Genomic DNA, 19,799 nt, shown 5'->3' on the forward strand with positions numbered 1-19,799 from the left:
CCATATAGCCATTGTAAGCCATTGTATATAAATTATTATTAACTTGCTGTTTTTGCATTGAATTTAGTAGTTTTTAAAAGGCCGTTTTCATTTTACACTTTACATCCTGTGAGGATAAGCCCTGTTAGATACACACCTAATACACCAACAATAGAGACAATAGTAAACCACCTAGCAGTGAAAGAGAGAGAGAGAGAGAGGGGACGAGTACGAGGGGGGTGTCTCAGTGGATATCAGAACATGGGCGTTAAGCAGAGACCTGAAGAGAGACCATCTGTGTACTGCAACCTGCCCCACTACACCCACACACACAGCCATACACACACTCACGAATGCATAAAGGCCGATGCACAGGTAGCTTGGTGTGCAGTAGATGAACATACATCATGTGTGATGTTTACTGACCATAAATCAGGGTCATCAGCAGCCCAGCACAGCTTCTGTGTTTTACACCAGAATATCTCATCACACTTTGCAGACCCACTTTTTACACTTTTTAACTTTCATAAAAAGCAGCAGTTCTTTATAGATTTCTGGCAGATCAAAAAATAATTGATGTTTAAATGTTCATAAAATGTACCATATCCCATTTAATTCCCAATTTGAAAGGTCCAATTACCCTACAACTCATTGGTCTTCGCTCCCATCAATAGCAATGCTGTCTACATTAGAAGGGTGAAAACTATTACATGCCTCCTTAAAAAAAATGTGAAGTTGGCCACCTCCCAGAGTTGCCATGTTTGTGGTTTTCCCGCCAAATTGGGCTTGTTTAAAAATTCAGTCGCTGGTAAAAATTTAGGGGTGGTGGGGTGTGTTTTTTGGGCTATTTTTAAAAATGACCAAAAATATATACTGTTACAATATCATTAATGACTTTAAGATAAATAGCAATACTGTGATAAATGCCTTTTAAACAAAATACTAAGTCGTACACTTATAATTGTTTTTACATTCGCTTTAACTGTGTGACAGACATATATTTTGGGCTAGTTCAAGCTTTTAAAGGGCAGGTTTTAGACTGAGCTTGGGCTGGATATATTTGTTGGACCTGGCAACCCTGCCACCATCTTTTTTCAAACATCATCAGCTAACCGAAGCCCAGTGTTCTCAAGTCTCACGCTTTGAGCGTGTGACACACGCACCTCAGCGAGTTCACACGCCACACATGGTATTTCTTACGCTTGCCAATCCATCGGCTGTATATTATGCTGTACTCTGGTTGAGCCAATCAGAATATAGATCGCTCTGTTGTTAAGCAGACCTAGTCAAAGAGGGTGGAGTTTCAGCCACAGTGTCAGGTGCGAAGAACTGTCCGATTCGAAAGTTCTGAAACACGTCGGTGAACAACTGAAGGAGAACAGCGGCAACCCCAAGAGAACGGCGGCACCCCCCCGTTGAACAACTGCAGAAGAACAGCACGCATCCAAACCCCCAACCCCGCGCATTGTTTAGAAAGTGTAACATCAGGGAGCAGCCTGGTAACTCCTGTAGAAGTAATGAGGCTAAATGCTGTTCAGCATGTTCATGGCATAGAGACATGTATTAGAATCAGAGTTGGAGCAAGGCCTGATAGTAGATGCTAGATGGATGGAAAGCACAGAAATGATTGGTAATGATTGTGACTGGCTGTGTCTGGCTAGAATTGTCAATGTGAACAGATGAGCAGCTCTGGAAACTGTAATAACATCCACATTCAATGCAGGAGACCCCACACACATATCTCAAAGGTCAGTTCATTAGATTCTATAGGGCATGATACTAGACCTGTGATATTGTTAAATTCATACACTAACTTGAATAATAGTGCACAATGTCAAAATACCACAGGGCTGCACAAATTTCACAAATACCACACCACAATTTATCCATTAATCTCTCTCTCTTTCTCTCACTCTCTCTCTCTTTCCCTCTACCTCTCTTTCCCGATCCCTCGTAATCCCTTCAACCTGAAACAACACATAATCATGGGGGGATATAGTGACGTGAGAGACCCATTTCTGTGTGTTCTGCGCATGTATACACGAACACAGGAGATTTGCTTCTCCAACTGCAGATAAAGTGTGTGTATGTGTGTATATGTGTGTATGTTTGTGTGTGTGATTGAGGTTATCGGTTCTGTGAGGAAGAACGTATGTCCCTGCTGCTCTCCATGTAAGCGAGGGATGTATATATGTGGGCTAAAGCTCTTTCACCCACCACTTCCGCCCCTTTCACCCTCTCTCTCACACTCTGCACTCTTTCCCTGGCAGATAATCTGTAACTCCATCCCCCAGATTAGGATTACAGAAATTATTCACTTCCGGAAATGAATGTGAACAGCAGTGAGGTGGGGATGGAGTGACGTGGGAAGCGTCTGCCAGTCCACCATTTGCCTCTTGTCATTTTTCTTTTCCGTGCTCTCTGCTCTCCTTGTGTTACATTTCCCTTTCATTCGCATCAAAGCTCCATTTCATTAGGGTTGGGCATCACAAAGCATTGTGTAATTTGTTGTTATTAAAATCTTGCACTAATCTAAATCTACTGTAGATTGTTCAGTCTGAGCGTGCGATTTGGGCTTGGGCACAGCTTTTTAAAATCGGAACTATGCTAGATATTTGCACAAGAACATCACGACAAAAGCCCTATCAGGATGGGATTAGTTTCTCAGAGGGTCCTGGGGTAATTTTCTCTTTTACAGGGGGATCCTCTGTGATTTTACTCCCATCCAGAACAACCATGTATGTGTTTTTCTCAGACGTCCTCAGAGAAAATTACTGGCTGAATTACATACTGTTTTTCACTGAACTCCGTGGACGTCTGGTAATTTTATTTCCATTCGGACGTACATCTCTGAGTGTCGTCACCTCTCATTTAATAAAATAGCTATTTGTCCACTGCCACACACCATAATTACACTTTGGGTGCGCGTTTCCACGGAGATCCATGTAAACCCAACTGCGAGTGGAAATGGAGGAGCTACTGAAAGTGATGTCATGTGACCAGGAAAGCCAGCAAACTCACTGGTCCTTTTGTATTTTCAATTGCAGTATGAATGCGTTTTAGTGTTTTATTTTATTTATGTGCTGAGAAAAAGTGTTAAATATTTTTCACAGATGTCTTCCTGAAAAATTTATCTCATCCGGATAGGGCTTTAACTTGTATTTATTAATTGGAAATTTACTAGTGGGAAACTTGTTACACTCTAATTTAGGGTCATGTCAAAAATAGTTCTTAAGCTAAGATTTCCCATGATTTAAAGGTGGGTGAAACTTCCAGGTTAATATGGCATTTAGCACCGCCCTCAATTGGTACTGCGATCGACCGCTTGAGTTGAAAGGCAATCGGAAATTGGTGACCATTTTTAATATCCATAGTTAACTCACTAGCTACCACGCCACCTACTGGCTACCAAGCTAGCTCACTAAGGTAACAAACTGAATGCCACACAACACAACGCCCATGACAGGCTTTTGCAGCCCCTTAAGCCACACCCCACCCTGCTTATGATAGGAATGAATAGGATGCATAAGTTTGTGCGACCTTATTATATGCCTGTAAAACACATACACAAGTAAACATAACCATCCACAATGCAACACCTAAGAAAACACCTGAGACACCATACCAACCACTTGGAATGCCATTGCAACTGCCCAGAAACATCCTAATGACACTCAAGTACTAATAAACATCACAGAAACCACCTGGTATACCAGCAATCATTTTTTTTTTTTTTTTTTTTTTTTTCTTCTTTATTTAACCAGGCAGATCATTAAGAACAAGTTCTTATTTACAGTGATGGCCTGACATAAAACACAAATAAGTAACACTTAAAAAAAAAAAAAAAAAAAAAAAAAAAAAAAACAACAAACAAAAAACATAAAAACAGGATAAGAAAAAACATTAAAAACCATTAAATCAGCAGGCCTAGGTATAGAGGCAGGAAACTAAACTGAAGGATTAGATGGAGGGGAAACATTTGCAGGGATCCGTGAGATGGTGGGAAATAAAACGTTTGAAGGCTGGGACGGAGATAAAAGTAACCAGTTTGAGGTGAGTTTGTAGTGCATTCCAGTCTGTGGCAGCAGCTGACTGGAATGATGCACGGCCAAGTATAGATCTGGTTTGAGGAATTGTTAGCAAAATACGAAGAGAGGACCGAGTGTTATACATGGTAGGTAAACGGTGCAATAGACGAGACAAATAAGGGGGTGTCTGATTAAGAATGGTCTTATAGATAAGAGTGAGCCAGTGAATATGACGACGAGTATGAAGCGATGGCCAATTTACCAGAGAGTAAAGACTGCAATGATGAGTATGTAGGGGGGCATTTGTAGCAAAACGAATGGCAGAGTGATAGAGTGTGTCCAGTTTAGCAAGAGTGCCTTTAGAGGCAGTTCTATAGATAGTATCTCCAAAATCAAGTGTGGGAAGAATAGTCATTTTTATAAGCGTGAGTTTAGAAGAGAAAGTAAAAGCGTGACGGTGGCGGTAAAGGAAACCAAGTTTGGCCCGCACCTTGGACTGTAACTGAGAGATGTGATGTGAGAAACACAATGTAGAGTCTAGCCAAATACCCAGGTATTTGTAGGTAGAGACTTCCTCCAAAATTTCCCCCTCACAGGTTGAGATGTTTAGGGGAGACGGAGAGGGAACACCCTTCCTATGAAACCACATGACTTTTGTCTTGGTTGCATTGAGGGACAATTTCAATTGTGAAAAGGCATGTTGTACCTGAAGAAAACTATCCTGAAGCGTGGATTGGACAGAAGACGGAGAAGGACCAGAGGCATATAAAATTGTGTCATCTTGCATATTATCTACAACACTCATCCAGCAACATGAAACCTCACAGCAGCCACCTAGCAACCACTTAGTAGCATCATAGTAACAACCTGGCAACTATTAACAATGCTACAGCAGCCACCTGGAATACCATAACAACCAGCAAGCAATCATTTAGCAACATGATAGCAACCACCTAGCAACACCATAGCAACCACAAACACACCATAGAAACAGCTTGGGAGGGGAACCGCAACATAACATTCTGCATTTCTTTTAAGAAAAAACACTCCTCTGTTTTTTTTATATATTGTTTAAACATATTTTAAATACTCAGCTACATGTTAAATAGAATAAAGTTTAATGAAGGGTAAACCAACATAAATTATACAAAAATACAAAAAATAGATACAACAGCGACTAAAGGGCTCTTGGTTTGTACTTGACCTTCTCCTACAGCATATCAAAATGAATTCAGCTACTTTAAGTTGCAACATCTACTGACACGGGCATTCAATTGTGCATACACAGCTTTTAGTCTCAAGAGAAAAGCACTGCCAATAGAACAGGATGCTCTGCAGTAGCTGAATGTTAGTCTAAGGTCATCATTCCCAGTGCCAAGCTTTGGGGGTAGAGTGTAAAGGTGTACAAAGCCCCCAGTATTGAGCTGTGGTGCAGGGAGCTGTGGAACTGTGTTGTCTGAAGCTCCATTCGGTACCTTTAGGATGAGTTGGAGTGGAGTTTATAATCAAGAACTAATCAGCAAAATTCAGAACCTGCAGACCTCACTGCAATTACATTCTCATAGCAATATTCTCTTATGTAAAGTAACTTTTTAAAGTAAAAATTATTCAATTATAGCATTGCTTGGTGTTAGTCTCTTCACAAACAAAAAAAAGAAAACAAAAAAAGGAATGAGTTATGCACAACTAGGATAATACCATTAACTGAGGTAAATTAGCATTAGCATTGCTACATTAGCAAGTTTAATTGCCACACTGTAATGTTTTACAGTTGCAGTGGCCTGGATTAGCTAGATAAAAGTCAACCAGCAAGTGTTACTCTTAGAGTGACCCAGGCAATCCCATACATTTTCAGTATAAGTGACCATTAAAACTGATGTTTTTGAACTACAATTCTGAATGTTTTTAATGAGCGAAACCTGTTCAGAATAATGTAAGTGAACAATGCAACAGAGCTAAAATATTGCTGTACTTTTTAAAGTAGTTTTTAGAATAATCCACTGTTCAATTGTTTACAAAATGTAATTTTAATGTGAATCATGGGAGCACAAAATATTGACAGGAATTAACAGAAACACTGCTTAATTCCTGTCAATAAAACAACAACTTAACGGCATGGAAACACCATTTCCCACCATTTCAAGCTGGATTGTTTACATTTGTTTATATTACTTAAAAGACGCATCTAGCTGGCAAAATATGACAACCTTTAAATAAATTACTGACAGTCACTCACTATTTACCCTGTAAAAAGGAATTGGGGCACAATATTGCATGTCAGTGTTGCCCTGGTGGGCTAGCCATTACTTAGTTAGCTAGCTAGCTAGATTAGCCAGGTAGCTTCAAGCGCTTATAGAACGACATTTGTGATTCAGGCACAGAAGGGGAACATATTTTAAATGTTGTGTTGTAAGATTCTCCATCAAACCTTTTTGTATTTTCATTTAAAAAAACACTAAAGTATGGTCACTACTAGGGGTGTGACGAGATATCGTGCCACGAGATCTCGCGAGATTAAATGTGACGATATTTCTCGTCAAGCTTAAACCTGTCTCGCGGGAGAAAAAAAAAACAGTTTAGTGTGGACTTTTTAAGAGGGATCTGGCAACCCAGTAGCAGCGAGTGTGAGATTGGGTCAGCAGACCCAATGCGGACCCAAACCGATAAACTACTAGATTTAATTGTGCGGCGCAGTACTCACAGACGTGTGGGGTAAGATCACTAAACGCTCTCTTCAGTCTATCAGATCTGTGCAGACGCGGTAAGGAAATAAATAAATAAATAAACACACCGCTCCTCACGCGGGATCGAACCCGTGTTGTCAGGGTCGCGGTTGTGAAAAACTGCCTTTATAAAGAGATAGGGAGCCCGAGAACGGGCGGAAAAACAAGAACGGGCGGAAACTAGTCACGCCGAGCGCTACAGAGAGACAGGGGATTAATGTAAACAAAATCTGTCCAGAGAGGCTCTTCTTCTTCTTCTTCTTCTATATTTTTACATCATTCAGTTCAAACAACCTTACAGGATATAACACTTAAGTTAATTATTTAATATAATTAAATACCCCTGATCTAGAAGATGCTTCTGCTACTATTAAGTTGTATGTCTGGCTGCATTTTGGCTCCAGTGGAAACAATAAACGGTAACAGAGTGACCAACAAGACACAAACCATATATAAATACTGTAAGTAAATCCTACACGTGACTGTTTCATAGGCAGTTGTACTAATCCCTTAGCTCTGTACTGTATTAAAAAAATATTCTGTCTCTGTTTGCACTTCAAGCATAGTCTTAATCTAACTGGTTATGTTTCTGCCTAGTTAAATTACAAGATATTTAGGAGAAAAAAAATACACAAACCATAGGCTTAATATGACTGGTTGTAGTTTGCACTATATAAGACCTAGAAAAGTTTTTATTTTTATTTTTTATTCTTATTTTTATTCCTTAAAGAATCAATGTGTGAGAGAAACCAGTCTGTTAAGTTTGTGGTATATGATTTTGTCAAAAAAAAATAATCTCGTCTCGTCTCGTTATCGTGAACCCAATATCGTGTCTCGTCTCGTCTCGTGGTATTAGTGTCTCGTCACACCCCTAGTCACTACCCATGCCTGTTGCCACTTCCATCCTAGTAGTGTACAGAAAGAGAGCTCATATGTTTGGTTTGAAGCTATTTGTTGCTGTGCTGTTCAGTAAAATAGCGTTAAGTTTTGAGAACTTCTAGCAACAAACAGTTACTATTACTATTACTGTTAAACACTACTATTTCCCTTGATTTTAAAAGTAATTCTAAAGGAGCAGGTGTCTACAAAGATCTATATATATATAGGGGCAATTTAAGGCTGACAGGAATTTAGCCCATAGTATATTGGATATCTACAACTAATTACAGACTGTTGTCTTTACAATAAGAGGTTCCTATATAACAGAGAAAGTTATAAGACTGTTTAGCAACAAGTCTAGTCTTTTATGTTACAGAAAAGATATTCTAAAGTATGTTGTTGCCTCACAAGGTTTTTAGAATGTTTCTCACATAACATTACCAGGAAGACTAATATTAAAATGATGGAATTGTTAACAAAAACAATCAATCTCCAAACAAAAAAAAGAAAACATTGTCACAATGTTTTGCAGTTGCCATGACAGTACTAGAATGTATGAAAACGTTAAATAAAATGATTTAAGAACATCCAAAAAATTTGACAGATTGAACATTTTTAACATGTTAATTGTAACCAAAAAGCTAAAATGACCCTTTACATTCCAAAGCCCCTTTTGTGGTACTCTTGTTGCTAACATTAAGGCTGAACTTAGACTAAAATCTAGACACAAACCCTACATTACTGTTGGTCTACTTTTCTCTCTCTTTTTGTACATTTCAGAATTATGTGATGTAGTCAAAGACAGTGATGAGTTGCTGAATCAGGTTCTATGGAACGGAGGTGTAATTAAGGCTAAAGCTGTTTAAAAACAGATTGTAGGCCAGTCGCAGCCCAGATGCTACCTGCTAATGAGAATGGCCACTGGCTGCAATTAGCACTGCTTTTACAGCATATTCTCTCTCTCCCTCTATGTATGTCTGTGTTGGGTGGGGGTGCGTAACATTTGAGTGTGAGTGTCTGCATGTTCCACCATGTGTGTGCAGGGGATGAAAAAATCTCGGATTACAGATTATGTACTTGTGAGTCTCCTCTGCTGCAGAAAACAGCCTGCATGCTTCAGCTTATCTCCATTGCTCAGCTTATATTGGTGTAAAATAGTGTAATACATATTACTTTAATAAACATGCTTCTTTCGTTTTCGTTTCATGCTGGTTCTGTATATCTCAGACTGTCAATAAATGCACGTGTACAGTTGTCCACAAGGGGAGCTCAAAGTAGAGCTTAGATTGGGCCCAAAAAATGTATTTCCAAAATTCTTTTTTTTTTTTCAAACCCGACTTGACCCGCCCCATAAACTGTCATTATAAGCCCAAACTCGATTTAAACCCAATTTTTTTTGTAAGTAGAGCGTTAAAAATTAGATTTTTTAAAACCTTTTCGGGCTGTTTGAATAAGCGAAATATGTTAAGAACAATGTACCTGTTAATTAACATTGCAACACTGAAGAAGCATAGACCTATTATTTAAGAAAACAATTTATTAAGAACAGATCGCCAAAAGATTTAAACACGAACAATGCAGGCAATGATCCACTGGCCTATACATCGGTAAATTAGGCTACAAGAATAATGTCAGAATGACATTCTAATCTAATCTAATTTAACATGGTTTAAGAATATGAAACGCTGTCTGAACAAATTACCATTTTAATATTTACCATATAGCCTAGGTCCAAAACACACAAAAAACTCAGCAATAAGGCTATGCACTGTACAATTATTAAACCAAAATAGACCAAGAACAATAACATTTTTAATAACATTTACAACTACTTTCGTCTACTCTTATATAACAGACCAGGTTTAAGACCAATTTCTTGTGTAGGAAATCTTGGCCAGACTCGGCCCGAGTTTGGGTAAGGCATCGCAGAGAATCTAAACTGTAGCACAAAGTGTGCTTGGTATTTACAGCAGTGATGTAAAAGTGATTTACACTCCACACCTTTAGGTGGAGGCTAAGAGCAAAAAGTGCAAAAATCACAAATCTCACCAAATCGCCACCGTACATAAATAAATTATAACATTGCTGTAACTTATCCTTAATTCCTCTTTTTAAGATCTAAAAAATATTTTGTAAACTTTAAACACTTTATCTATATAAGTTTTTTTGGGCACAGCATTGCACACTAAGATGCCACAAGTCACGGAACAATAACAAGTACTGTGTCCCATGATTTATTGCCATGTCTAAAAAAAAAAGAAAGAACACATTACTATTGTGAAGGATATGTATATGGGGTCTTCTGCACTGAATATGGATGTGATTTCTGCCCGAGTGGACAATTGCAATCTACAGTTCTATCCAGATCCTGCCAGTCAAGATCATTACCACCCACTGAGCTGTCCACTTGGTGGTAGTGCATTTACTGCCTTCTGACACATATTTCTTTTGTAAATTGAGAAATGGTAAATTCCCACACAAATTTAGAAATGGAGTGTTGCATCCATCTGGCACAAATTACTATGCAGTGTTGTTTATTTGTAGAAAATGTCTTAACACTGATGATGATCAGTGTGTGTTCAGGTGATTGAGGTGTGTATGAACTGTTTATTGATTTTGTAATTCTCTCTCGCACACACACACATAGTTCATTTTAATCTCGCAGTAAAAGGATGAGTGGTAAAAAAATTACATAATTCCACTGTCCCTCCTCGATCTGTCTCTGCATGATTCCATCCATCCATCTTGTTAATACACTGGTCCTTTTCTTCACTAACGAACTCCATCAACACTCAGCTCTGTCAGTATTAGTGTAGAGTGAACGGTTAAACACCTGTCTGACCTTCTTTACCACGGTAAGAAGGACAGAGGTAAGACCCTCTGCTCTGCTCTGTGTGGAACGCTGTGCTCGCCCGTGATGAAATTGAAATAGGTGACAGATTAAACCAATGAAAATCCACACAAATCTCTTTTTCTCACTCTCTCTGTCTCTCTCTGTCTCTCTCTTTCACTATCCCTCTCTCTGACTCTCACTCTTTCTCACATTCACTCGTTCACTTCCTCATAATTCCCATTCTTTCTCCACCATCTCTCCATCTCTCCCTTTCATTTCCTTTTTATTGTCAATTATTTACTTTTGTTCTCTTTTTGTTTCTTTTTTGCTTTTCTGCTCTCTCCCACGTTTCTTTCTTTCTGTCTCAATATTTTGTTACTGCCCTTTTTCTGTCTGTTTTCTTTTCTTTCTTTTCTGCTTTTATTCTTCCCCCTCTCTGTCTATTAATCTCTCACTTTAATCTGACACTGGCATTCTATTTATTTCTATTTCTGACTCTTTCTTTACCGGTGTGTCTGTTTATTTCTGTCTCTCTCTGTCTTTTTTTTCTCCCTTCATCATTCTCTGCCTATTTTTCTCTTAATTTCTTTCTCTGTCTATCAAAACATATTTTTGTTCTTTCTCTCTTTTCCTATCTCATTCTCTCTTTACTCTCCAAATTCTCTGTTTATTCTCTCCTTCTTGTTCTCTCTCTCTTTCTCTCTGTACTTACAGCTCTATGTATTTTGAACCGAATCCCCCTGCCCCCCACCCTCGCCTCTAGTGAACAGATTGGGTCTCAGTGGGACTGTGTCACCCAGGGAGAGACTTCCCCCCTCCTGATACACACGCATACAAACTTACACACAGACACACACACAAACAAACACACACACACACACACACACACACACACACACACACACACACACACACACACACATATTTACACAAATTTCCTAACAACATGACCTTCACATGAATCAGATAAGAAAGAACCCCAACTGACAGAATCTCCACATAAGAAACCCACCATGTGTAAATGAATACTGCGGTAATCAGTGAAGAGTCGTAAAGCAAAGCCCACCGTGTAGCATTATCACTTATCAGTGTGTTCTGCAAACATGTAACTTGTAACATGTAACATATTTCCTGTGTGGTTGGATTGATTACACTGCAAAAAACATGCATACACTGACTAGCCATAACAATAACACTACTGACAGGTAAAGTGAACAACACTGATTATATCATTCCAGTGGCAGGATGGAATATACTGTATTGGGGTGCTCTGATTATGTTATTTTCATCAGCCCACCTACCCCCTTCCAATCACCGGGTCCTAATCCTGAGTGTCAGCCAATACCAATCCAATCCATGTTTCCTAATACTCTTAAAGCTGAGTATTAGCCTATATTGATCTGAGTCTCTTAAAGCTGAATTTCAACCTATACAGATCTAATCCATGTATCTTAATGCAGAGTATCATCCGAAACCAATCCGAGTCTCTCAGTGCTGACCATCAGCCAATACCAATTCAATATAAGTCTCATGCTGAGTATCATGCTGAGTATCAGCCGATACTGATCCAGTAAAAGTCTCTTCATTCTGGGAGTCACCTGATGCCTCCTATTTTTATTTTTATGCTTATTTTTAGCCCATACTCGTCCATATAAAGTATTTTAATCGTGAGTATCAGCCTGTACTTGTCCAATCCAAGTAGTTTAATGCTGAGTATCATACCAATCGAATCTGAGTCTCTTAATAGAGAATATCAGCCAATACCTAACCTGCCCTCATAGCTTTAAAAAGGGAAATGAATGCGTTAGCAGCTCATATGTGGAACATGAACATCTCTTGTTGGAGTGGACACTAAACAGCTGGTCTAAAGTACATGCTCAGGTCGAGAAGGTGAAAACAGGTCAGGCGGTTTGCTTTGGCTGTTTTTGCACCTATAGCTGCCACACGTGCACCAAGAGATGTGTGGAGTACGAGAGAGAAGCATGTAGTGCATGCGTAAAAGCAAAAAAAATGCATTCATTTTGAGTTGACCGTTCACATTTATGCTGCATGTTCATGGATCGGATACGTATCCGATTTAGGACCACATATGAAAGTGCCCCAAATCTGATTTGAAAAAAATGGATTTGGCATGTTCACACAGCCATGAAAAAATCAGATCTAATCTTTTTTTGAGCAAAAAAAGTTGCTTTTTTTATTTGGCCTGGTAATGTTAACGTAGCCTTAGACAGATCAGTTAAGCAGGCCATAGAGACATAAAGAATCTATACAGAGCGATGAAGAGGATAAATGCAGATTTTTTAATGAAACATATACATTTTATTCACTTAAAGACTGTAACGGCATATGAGTGAAGCAGTAAATCAGAGGGATTGAGGATGGAAAGAATACAGAGTGGGAATAATTATATATATAAATAGAGGGAGCGTGTGAGCGCAGGTGTGAGGTGTGGTGGTGTGTGTGTGTGCTGGACTGTTGGACTGGCAGTGTGTAACAGTAGGAGCAGGAACGGCTTTAAATGATTAATCAGCTGCTGACTGCACTGCTCTCCATAATGCAGTTTCATCATGAACACACACACATATACACTATATATATTTACACCTATATCAGCCCATCCTATCCATCCCTGTCTAAACCTGTAAAACACTTTCATATTGATACATGTTATAATTTTATGGTTCAACTTTATGATTCATGATTTTACTCACTCCAGATTATCTTAAATAGTGCCGCATCACTCCAACACATCTCAAAGAGTGTGATATCACTCCAACCTATAGTGCTGCATCATTCCAACACCTAACTCCAACTTTCACCAAATAGTGCTGCATCATTTCAACACATAACTCCAACTTTTACCACATAGTGCTGCATCACATTAATACATCTAAGAGTGTGATATCATTCCAACTTTTACCACATAGTGCTGCATCACATTAATACATCTAAAAGAATGTGATATCACTCCAATTGTTACCACATAGTGCTGCATCACATTAATACATCTAAAACAGGGTGATCACTCCAACTTTCACCAAATAGTGCTGCATCATTCCAACACATGACTCCAACTTTTACCACATAGTGCTGCATCACATTAATACATCTAAAAGAATGTGATATCACTCCAATTGTTACCACATAGTGCTGCATCACATTAATACATCTAAGAGTGTGATATCACTCCAACTTTTGCCACATACTGCTGCATCACATTAATACATCTAAAAGAGTGTGATAACTTTTACCAAATAGTGCTGCATCATTCCAACACATAACTCCAACTTTTACCACATAGTGCTGCATCACATTAACACATCTAAAAGAGTGTGATATCACTCCAACTTTTACCAAATGGTGCTCCATCACTCTAACACGTCTCAAAGTGTGATATCACTCCAATGTATCCCAAATACATCACAATGCATCACTACAACACATCTCAAAGACTGTGATATAACACCAAGTTATTAAAAAATTGTGTTGCATCTCTCCAACACATCTCAAAGAGTGTGATATCACACCAACTTATTAAAAAATAGTGTTGCATCACTCCAACACATCTCAAAGAGTGTGATATCACACCAACTTATTAAAAAATAGTGTTGCATCACTCCAACACATCTCAAAGAGTGTGATATCACAGCAACTTATTAGAAAATAGTGTTGCATCACTCCAACACATCTCAAAGAGTGTGATATCACACCAACTTCTTAAAAAATAGTATTGCATCACTCCAACACATCTCAAAGACTGTGATATCACTCCAATGTATCCCAAATAGTGCTGCATCACTACAACACATCTCAAAGACTGTGATATAACACCAAGTTATTAAAAAATTGTGTTGCATCACTACAACACATCTCAAAGACTGTGATATAACACCAAGTTATTAAAAAATTGTGTTGCATCTCTCCAACACATCTCAAAGAGTGTGATATCACACCAACTTATTAAAAAATAGTGCTGCATCACTCCAAAACATCTCAAAGAGTGTGATATCATTCCAACTTATTCCAAATAGTGCTGCATCACTCCAACACATCTTAGTGTGTGATATCACACCAACTTATTCCAAATAGTGCTGCATCACTCCAACAAATCTAAAAGAGTATGATATCACTCCAAGTCATCCCAAATAGTGCTGCATCACTCCAACACATCTCAGACTTAATCACGCCAACTTATTCCAAATAGTACTGCATCACTCCAACACATCTCAAAGAGTGTGAAATCACTGCAATGCTATTCCTCCAACACTTCCCACATTGTGTCAATCACAGCAACATATTTCAGAAGGTTCTACAAGTGTCATCATTTGACCTCCAGGGTATTCAAAATGGAGCTTCTTCACCTGACCTGATTCCAAAAAAAGCTTAATCACAAAGCTTATCCATCATGGCGTCTTCTCACTTTTAACTTATTCAAAATGAAGCTTTAACAACTGACCACTTATTCCTAATCGGTACTTCTTCAATCAAACTCAAACCAAACAGAGCTTCATCACTCTAACGCATCCTACACAGTGCCTCTTCACTCTAACACAGCCAAAACTATGCCTCATCACTTTAAAGCATTCCAAATGGATCTTTGTCACTCCAGCTTTAACCAAATGTAACATAATCAATTAAACACATCCCCAAAGGAGCCTTGCCACTCTAACACATTCCATATATGCCTCATCACTTTAACGCATCCCAAATGGATCTCCATTACACCAACTTATTCCAAACGCAGCCTCATCAATTAAACACATCCCATATAGAGCGCCATCACTAATGCGACATCACTAATGCATCCCAAACAGAGCTTTATGAGTCTAACTCATCCCACATAGAGCCTCATCACTCCACATTACCCAAAATGGAGCTTCTTCATCTGAGCTGATCCCAAATGGGATTCATCACTTTGGTCTTCATCACTCTAACGCACCCAAAACGATTCTGGATCACTCTAACGCATCCCAACTGCAGCTTTACCACCTGACCCTTCTCCCAAATGGTGCTTAGACACATTTGAACACTCTGTATCTGTCATGCATGGTACGTTTGTGTGTGTAAACCCGTGAACACATGTTTTATTGTAACAATTCAATACGCATTCAGGCAAAATGTTCTTTTCCACATTTCTGATCCGGAAAAATGAGTAATGCTGTATTCCTTTTACCTCAAATGGTGGAGTTAAGAATGAGTTGCAGTTAAACATTCATACTTTGAGCAATAACAACATATAACAACACATTATACAATATTAATGACAAATATTTTGCACATCCAAACATCATGAAAACGTGTCTATAGAGGGAAGCTGACTGCTACTATACTGCTTTAACTACTGTTGATGTTCTGTGCAGCCACCTTCAGATTTAGAACTCCGGGTTGGTTAAGCTCTCCTGACTTTATGAATAGGAAATTCAGCTCAAGACCAGCTGTTCATCTAGAAAATAAAACTAGCCTATGCTGGTCCAGAGCTAGTTAACCGGATAGCCAACCAGAAGATGGTATGTTTTTTTCTGGATGACCAGCTGGTTTTGAGCTGAAGTTTTTAGAAGAGATGGAATAAGGAAATTCACATGAAATGCAGGACAGGATTAGGGGTAAAGATGGAACTCATGGATTATAAAATTCATTTTAAAAGAATATGAGTTATTCCACTCTTGATACACATCTGATACCTGGAACTCTCTCTCTCTCTCTCTCTCTCTCTCTCTCTCTCTCTCTCTCTCTCTCTGTATGTAGATGCTGCGCAGATTCTGCTCGGTCTAATCTGAATCCCATCGGTCATTTCATCTCTATCACGTGCGGCAACGTGAACGAGCCGTTAATCGCGTGCTCTCCGCCTCTAATCCCGGTGCGCCGCGCGCTGCGGGGTGGAGCTGACGGGTGTGGCGATGTGGAAGCGTGTGAAGAAACAGCTGGACCGTGTGTGTGTGTGTGTGTGTGTGTGTGTGTGTTAATGATGAGCTATTTCAGAGGAGATTTAAATGTGTAGTTGCTGCTGCAAATCTCATGAGAGCACGAGCTAAAATATTTATACTTTAACTTTCAGAACGTCCATCATTTACAGCAGTTTACAGACATTTTAATGAGTTCAGTTTCAAAAAAACACGCAGGTTTTACCTCAGGTTTTACAGTCACAGCCGGGCAGTGTATTTCAGCCTGTTTATAAAGGCTGAAGTGAGATTTTAGAGCGCGTGGACTGAGACCCGGATGCAGCATGTTTTATCATTCAGGGGACGTTACTGGTCGCTCCTTTAAAATCCTAATGGCATCCATCCACATGAAAAAAGGATTTAGACTACATAATACAATTCGATTTTTCTAATTATTTATGTTAATAATGAAATCAAAACACTCCAAACAAAAATGTGATGCCATATAGAGAGAAAGCAAAAAGTAATAAAAAACGAATAAATAAATAAATATGCAAAATTTTGAACTAGAAAAAACTGTTAAAATACATTTTCAAATTTTACATACTAAAAGTTTTATTTCATTTTTTTTCAATAATTTCTATTCTTTAGTATGAATAAATGCCCTGTGAGACGTTTTTTGTAGTAATAATAAAAAAGTGCTTCTGTTTTAGGCTGTTTTACTTTGACAGGATTTCGAGCTAGTGTTCTATCCAGCTCTATCCTAGCCCAGCACACTGCCTTGCAGTAAATACGGTCAGATGAACGAACATAAATTCACACACTGTCCTGTAGTGATGCTCTCAGGATGTTCAGTCATATTACTTAGGAACTTCATCTGTTAAAATGAAGGACAGACCGCTTTAAGAACTTTCCACATATTTTAAAGAGTATAAGACCTACTTCACCGCGGGATTATTTGGGTTAATAAACTAATTTTGAGTTCTACATAAAAGGGCCACATTTGCAACAACTAAGTACCAAGTTTGTACTCGTGCTGAATGTCGATTTCACTAGTAATAATTTAATTAGTAGGTAAAAATGCATTTTATTGGAATAACAAAAGTTTTTTTATTATCATTTCATACGTTATAACAATTATATTTACATTATTTGCCTGTAATAATTATCGGAAAATGATTTTACGTGATATTTTTTTTTGCGAAAAACAATACAACAAACGTTTCAAACAATAGATAAATAGGGAAATAGGGAAAACACGATTCAAAAAGCTCAAACGGCTCCACTGAGTGACAGCAAGACCTTTCAATCTCTTCAATCGGCCAGTGATGGAAGATTATGTAACAACAGCTCTGACTACTCAGAGTCCGTCACGACATGAGCTTTAACCTCCCAACCTCCGACCAGAGAGAAAGAGAGAGAGAGAGAGCGAGAGAGCGACTCCTACACTGACTCTAGCCCACTGTTAGCAGACCCAGACCCCTCTCAAAGTACCTGAGTGGAGCCCCAGATGTTCTCCAGGGCTTCATCCCCAGAGAGTATCTGTCTGTCTCGTATGGAACATGACTTTTAAGAGTTAAACACGCGGGTTATATATACAGCTCTGGAAAAAATTAAGAGACCACTTCAGTTTCTGAATAGGTTTCTCTGATTTTGCTATTCATAGGTATACGTTTGAGTAAAATGAATATTGTTGTTTAATTCTATAAACTAAGGACAACATTTCTCCCAAATAAAATAATGTCATTAAGAGCATTTATAAAATGAGAAATAAGAAATGGCTGAAATAACAACAAAAAAAAGATGCAGCTTTCAGACCTCAAATAATGGAATAACCCTGGTTTTTAATCACAGTTTTTATGCATCTTGGCATGTTCTCCTCCACCAGTCTTTCACGCTTCTTTTGGATAACTTTATGTTTTGATGGCTTGTGATAATCCATCTTCCTCTTGATCATTTTCCAGAGGTTTTAAATTTGGTAAAATCAAAGAAACTCATCTTTTTAGTAGTCTATTTTTTCCAGAGCGGGATTTATTTTAAAAATCAGTGATGGAGGACATGCAGTCTAGATGTGCTCCATCCTGCTCTGACACCTACACAGTAGCCTACAGTGTTAAGAAGTGATTGATGGTGAGAAGATTGAGCGTAAGAACAGATTAGAACAGGACAAAACCAAGTTAAAGTCTAGGTTTTTCTTACCTGTTTACTTTTCCTAAGGTTTTTGCTGCAGCAGCTTTAAAGCGGTCTGGACGGATCTCCATGCTTGCAACTCCCGGATCCGGCCGGTGTGCTGCTGTCCCGCGCGCACACTGTCCTCTCGCTCTCTCTCTCTCTCTCTCTCTACCTCTCTCTCTTCGGCCGTGTCAAACTACCCCCACCTATCTCTACATCACACTAAATCTCTCTCTCTCTCTCTCTGAATTGGATTGGGTTTCATTCACAAGAACAGACACTTCCCTCTCATTTGTATAAAGCAACATATTTTATCTGTATAATACTAATAATATAAAATATAAAAAAGTTAATATGTAATACATTATTTTACGTTTAAAGTTTTTTAGTGATAATCAAACTTTAGACCTACCTACTGCATTAAGTTATAAATAACCAGTTCCTTTTTCATTTTGCTTATATATGGTTATAATTGTTTGTGGTTACAATACCCATGTTTGTGTGTATTAAATACATGATTAGCAACTCTTAAAGTGTCACAGGGCATGCATGTTATTATATTAGCACTAAATCTTGCTGCTCTTTTGCGTGTTCTATTTATTTTTTAATTTATCAAAGATCACTGGCAGATAGAAATGTAAATAGAATTGTAAAAATGGAACTTAGCTTATTGTTTTGTACTTGTATAAATTTAAAATCTGCAATCAGTAAAAATCTCACCAAAATCTTGAAATTTACTAAATGTAGTTTAGTTATGCTATACGTTCTGTAATCTGAATTTGATAATTAAATACGCACGCAGAACACACCCAGGGGTCCATCACCAGTCTTAAATCACACCTTCAGTCCGTTTTCTCAGACCTGAAGAAGGTAAAAAACTAAAAGAAGGTAAGTGTGGCCTACAGCCCCATCTAGTGTCCAGGGCCGGAGTTGCACCAATTTTGCGGTGTTTGGTTACTACTATTTAGTTTTACCTTACCCTTTACTAAATCTGGTTGCACCAAAATTCTACTAAAACAAATCTAACTAAAACAAATTACAGTAACTTAAAGTTTATATATAGCATTATATAAAGTATATTGGCTTTGTTTTAGACTGTACAGGTGCATCTCAAAACATTAGAATATCATTGAAAAGTTACTTTATTTCAGTAATTTAAAATTTAAAACTCCTATATTATATAGATGTATTACACACAGAGTAATCTATTTTAAGCCTTATTTTTTATTGCTGATGATTATGTCTTAGACCCAAGAGTCTCCGAAAATTAGAATATTATATTAGACCAATTGGTACGTTTGACAGT

General features: G+C 38.3%; 1 protein-coding gene across 1 annotated transcript in view; it reads right to left on the bottom strand.

The window, feature by feature from the left end:
• slc17a7a (solute carrier family 17 member 7a) overlaps positions 1–18,662 on the bottom strand; it is a 33,570-nt gene extending 14,908 nt beyond the window's left edge. The window contains exon 1 of the mRNA XM_007256286.3: positions 18,521–18,662. Within this exon, the coding sequence (XP_007256348.2) occupies positions 18,521–18,582 (62 nt within the window). The 5' untranslated portion in view covers positions 18,583–18,662. The remainder of the gene's footprint in view (positions 1–18,520) is intronic.
• Positions 18,663–19,799: the final 1,137 nt, after the last annotated feature.

Source organism: Astyanax mexicanus, chromosome 19, assembly GCF_023375975.1.
Source record: "Astyanax mexicanus isolate ESR-SI-001 chromosome 19, AstMex3_surface, whole genome shotgun sequence".
Lineage (NCBI taxonomy): Eukaryota > Metazoa > Chordata > Actinopteri > Characiformes > Acestrorhamphidae > Astyanax > Astyanax mexicanus.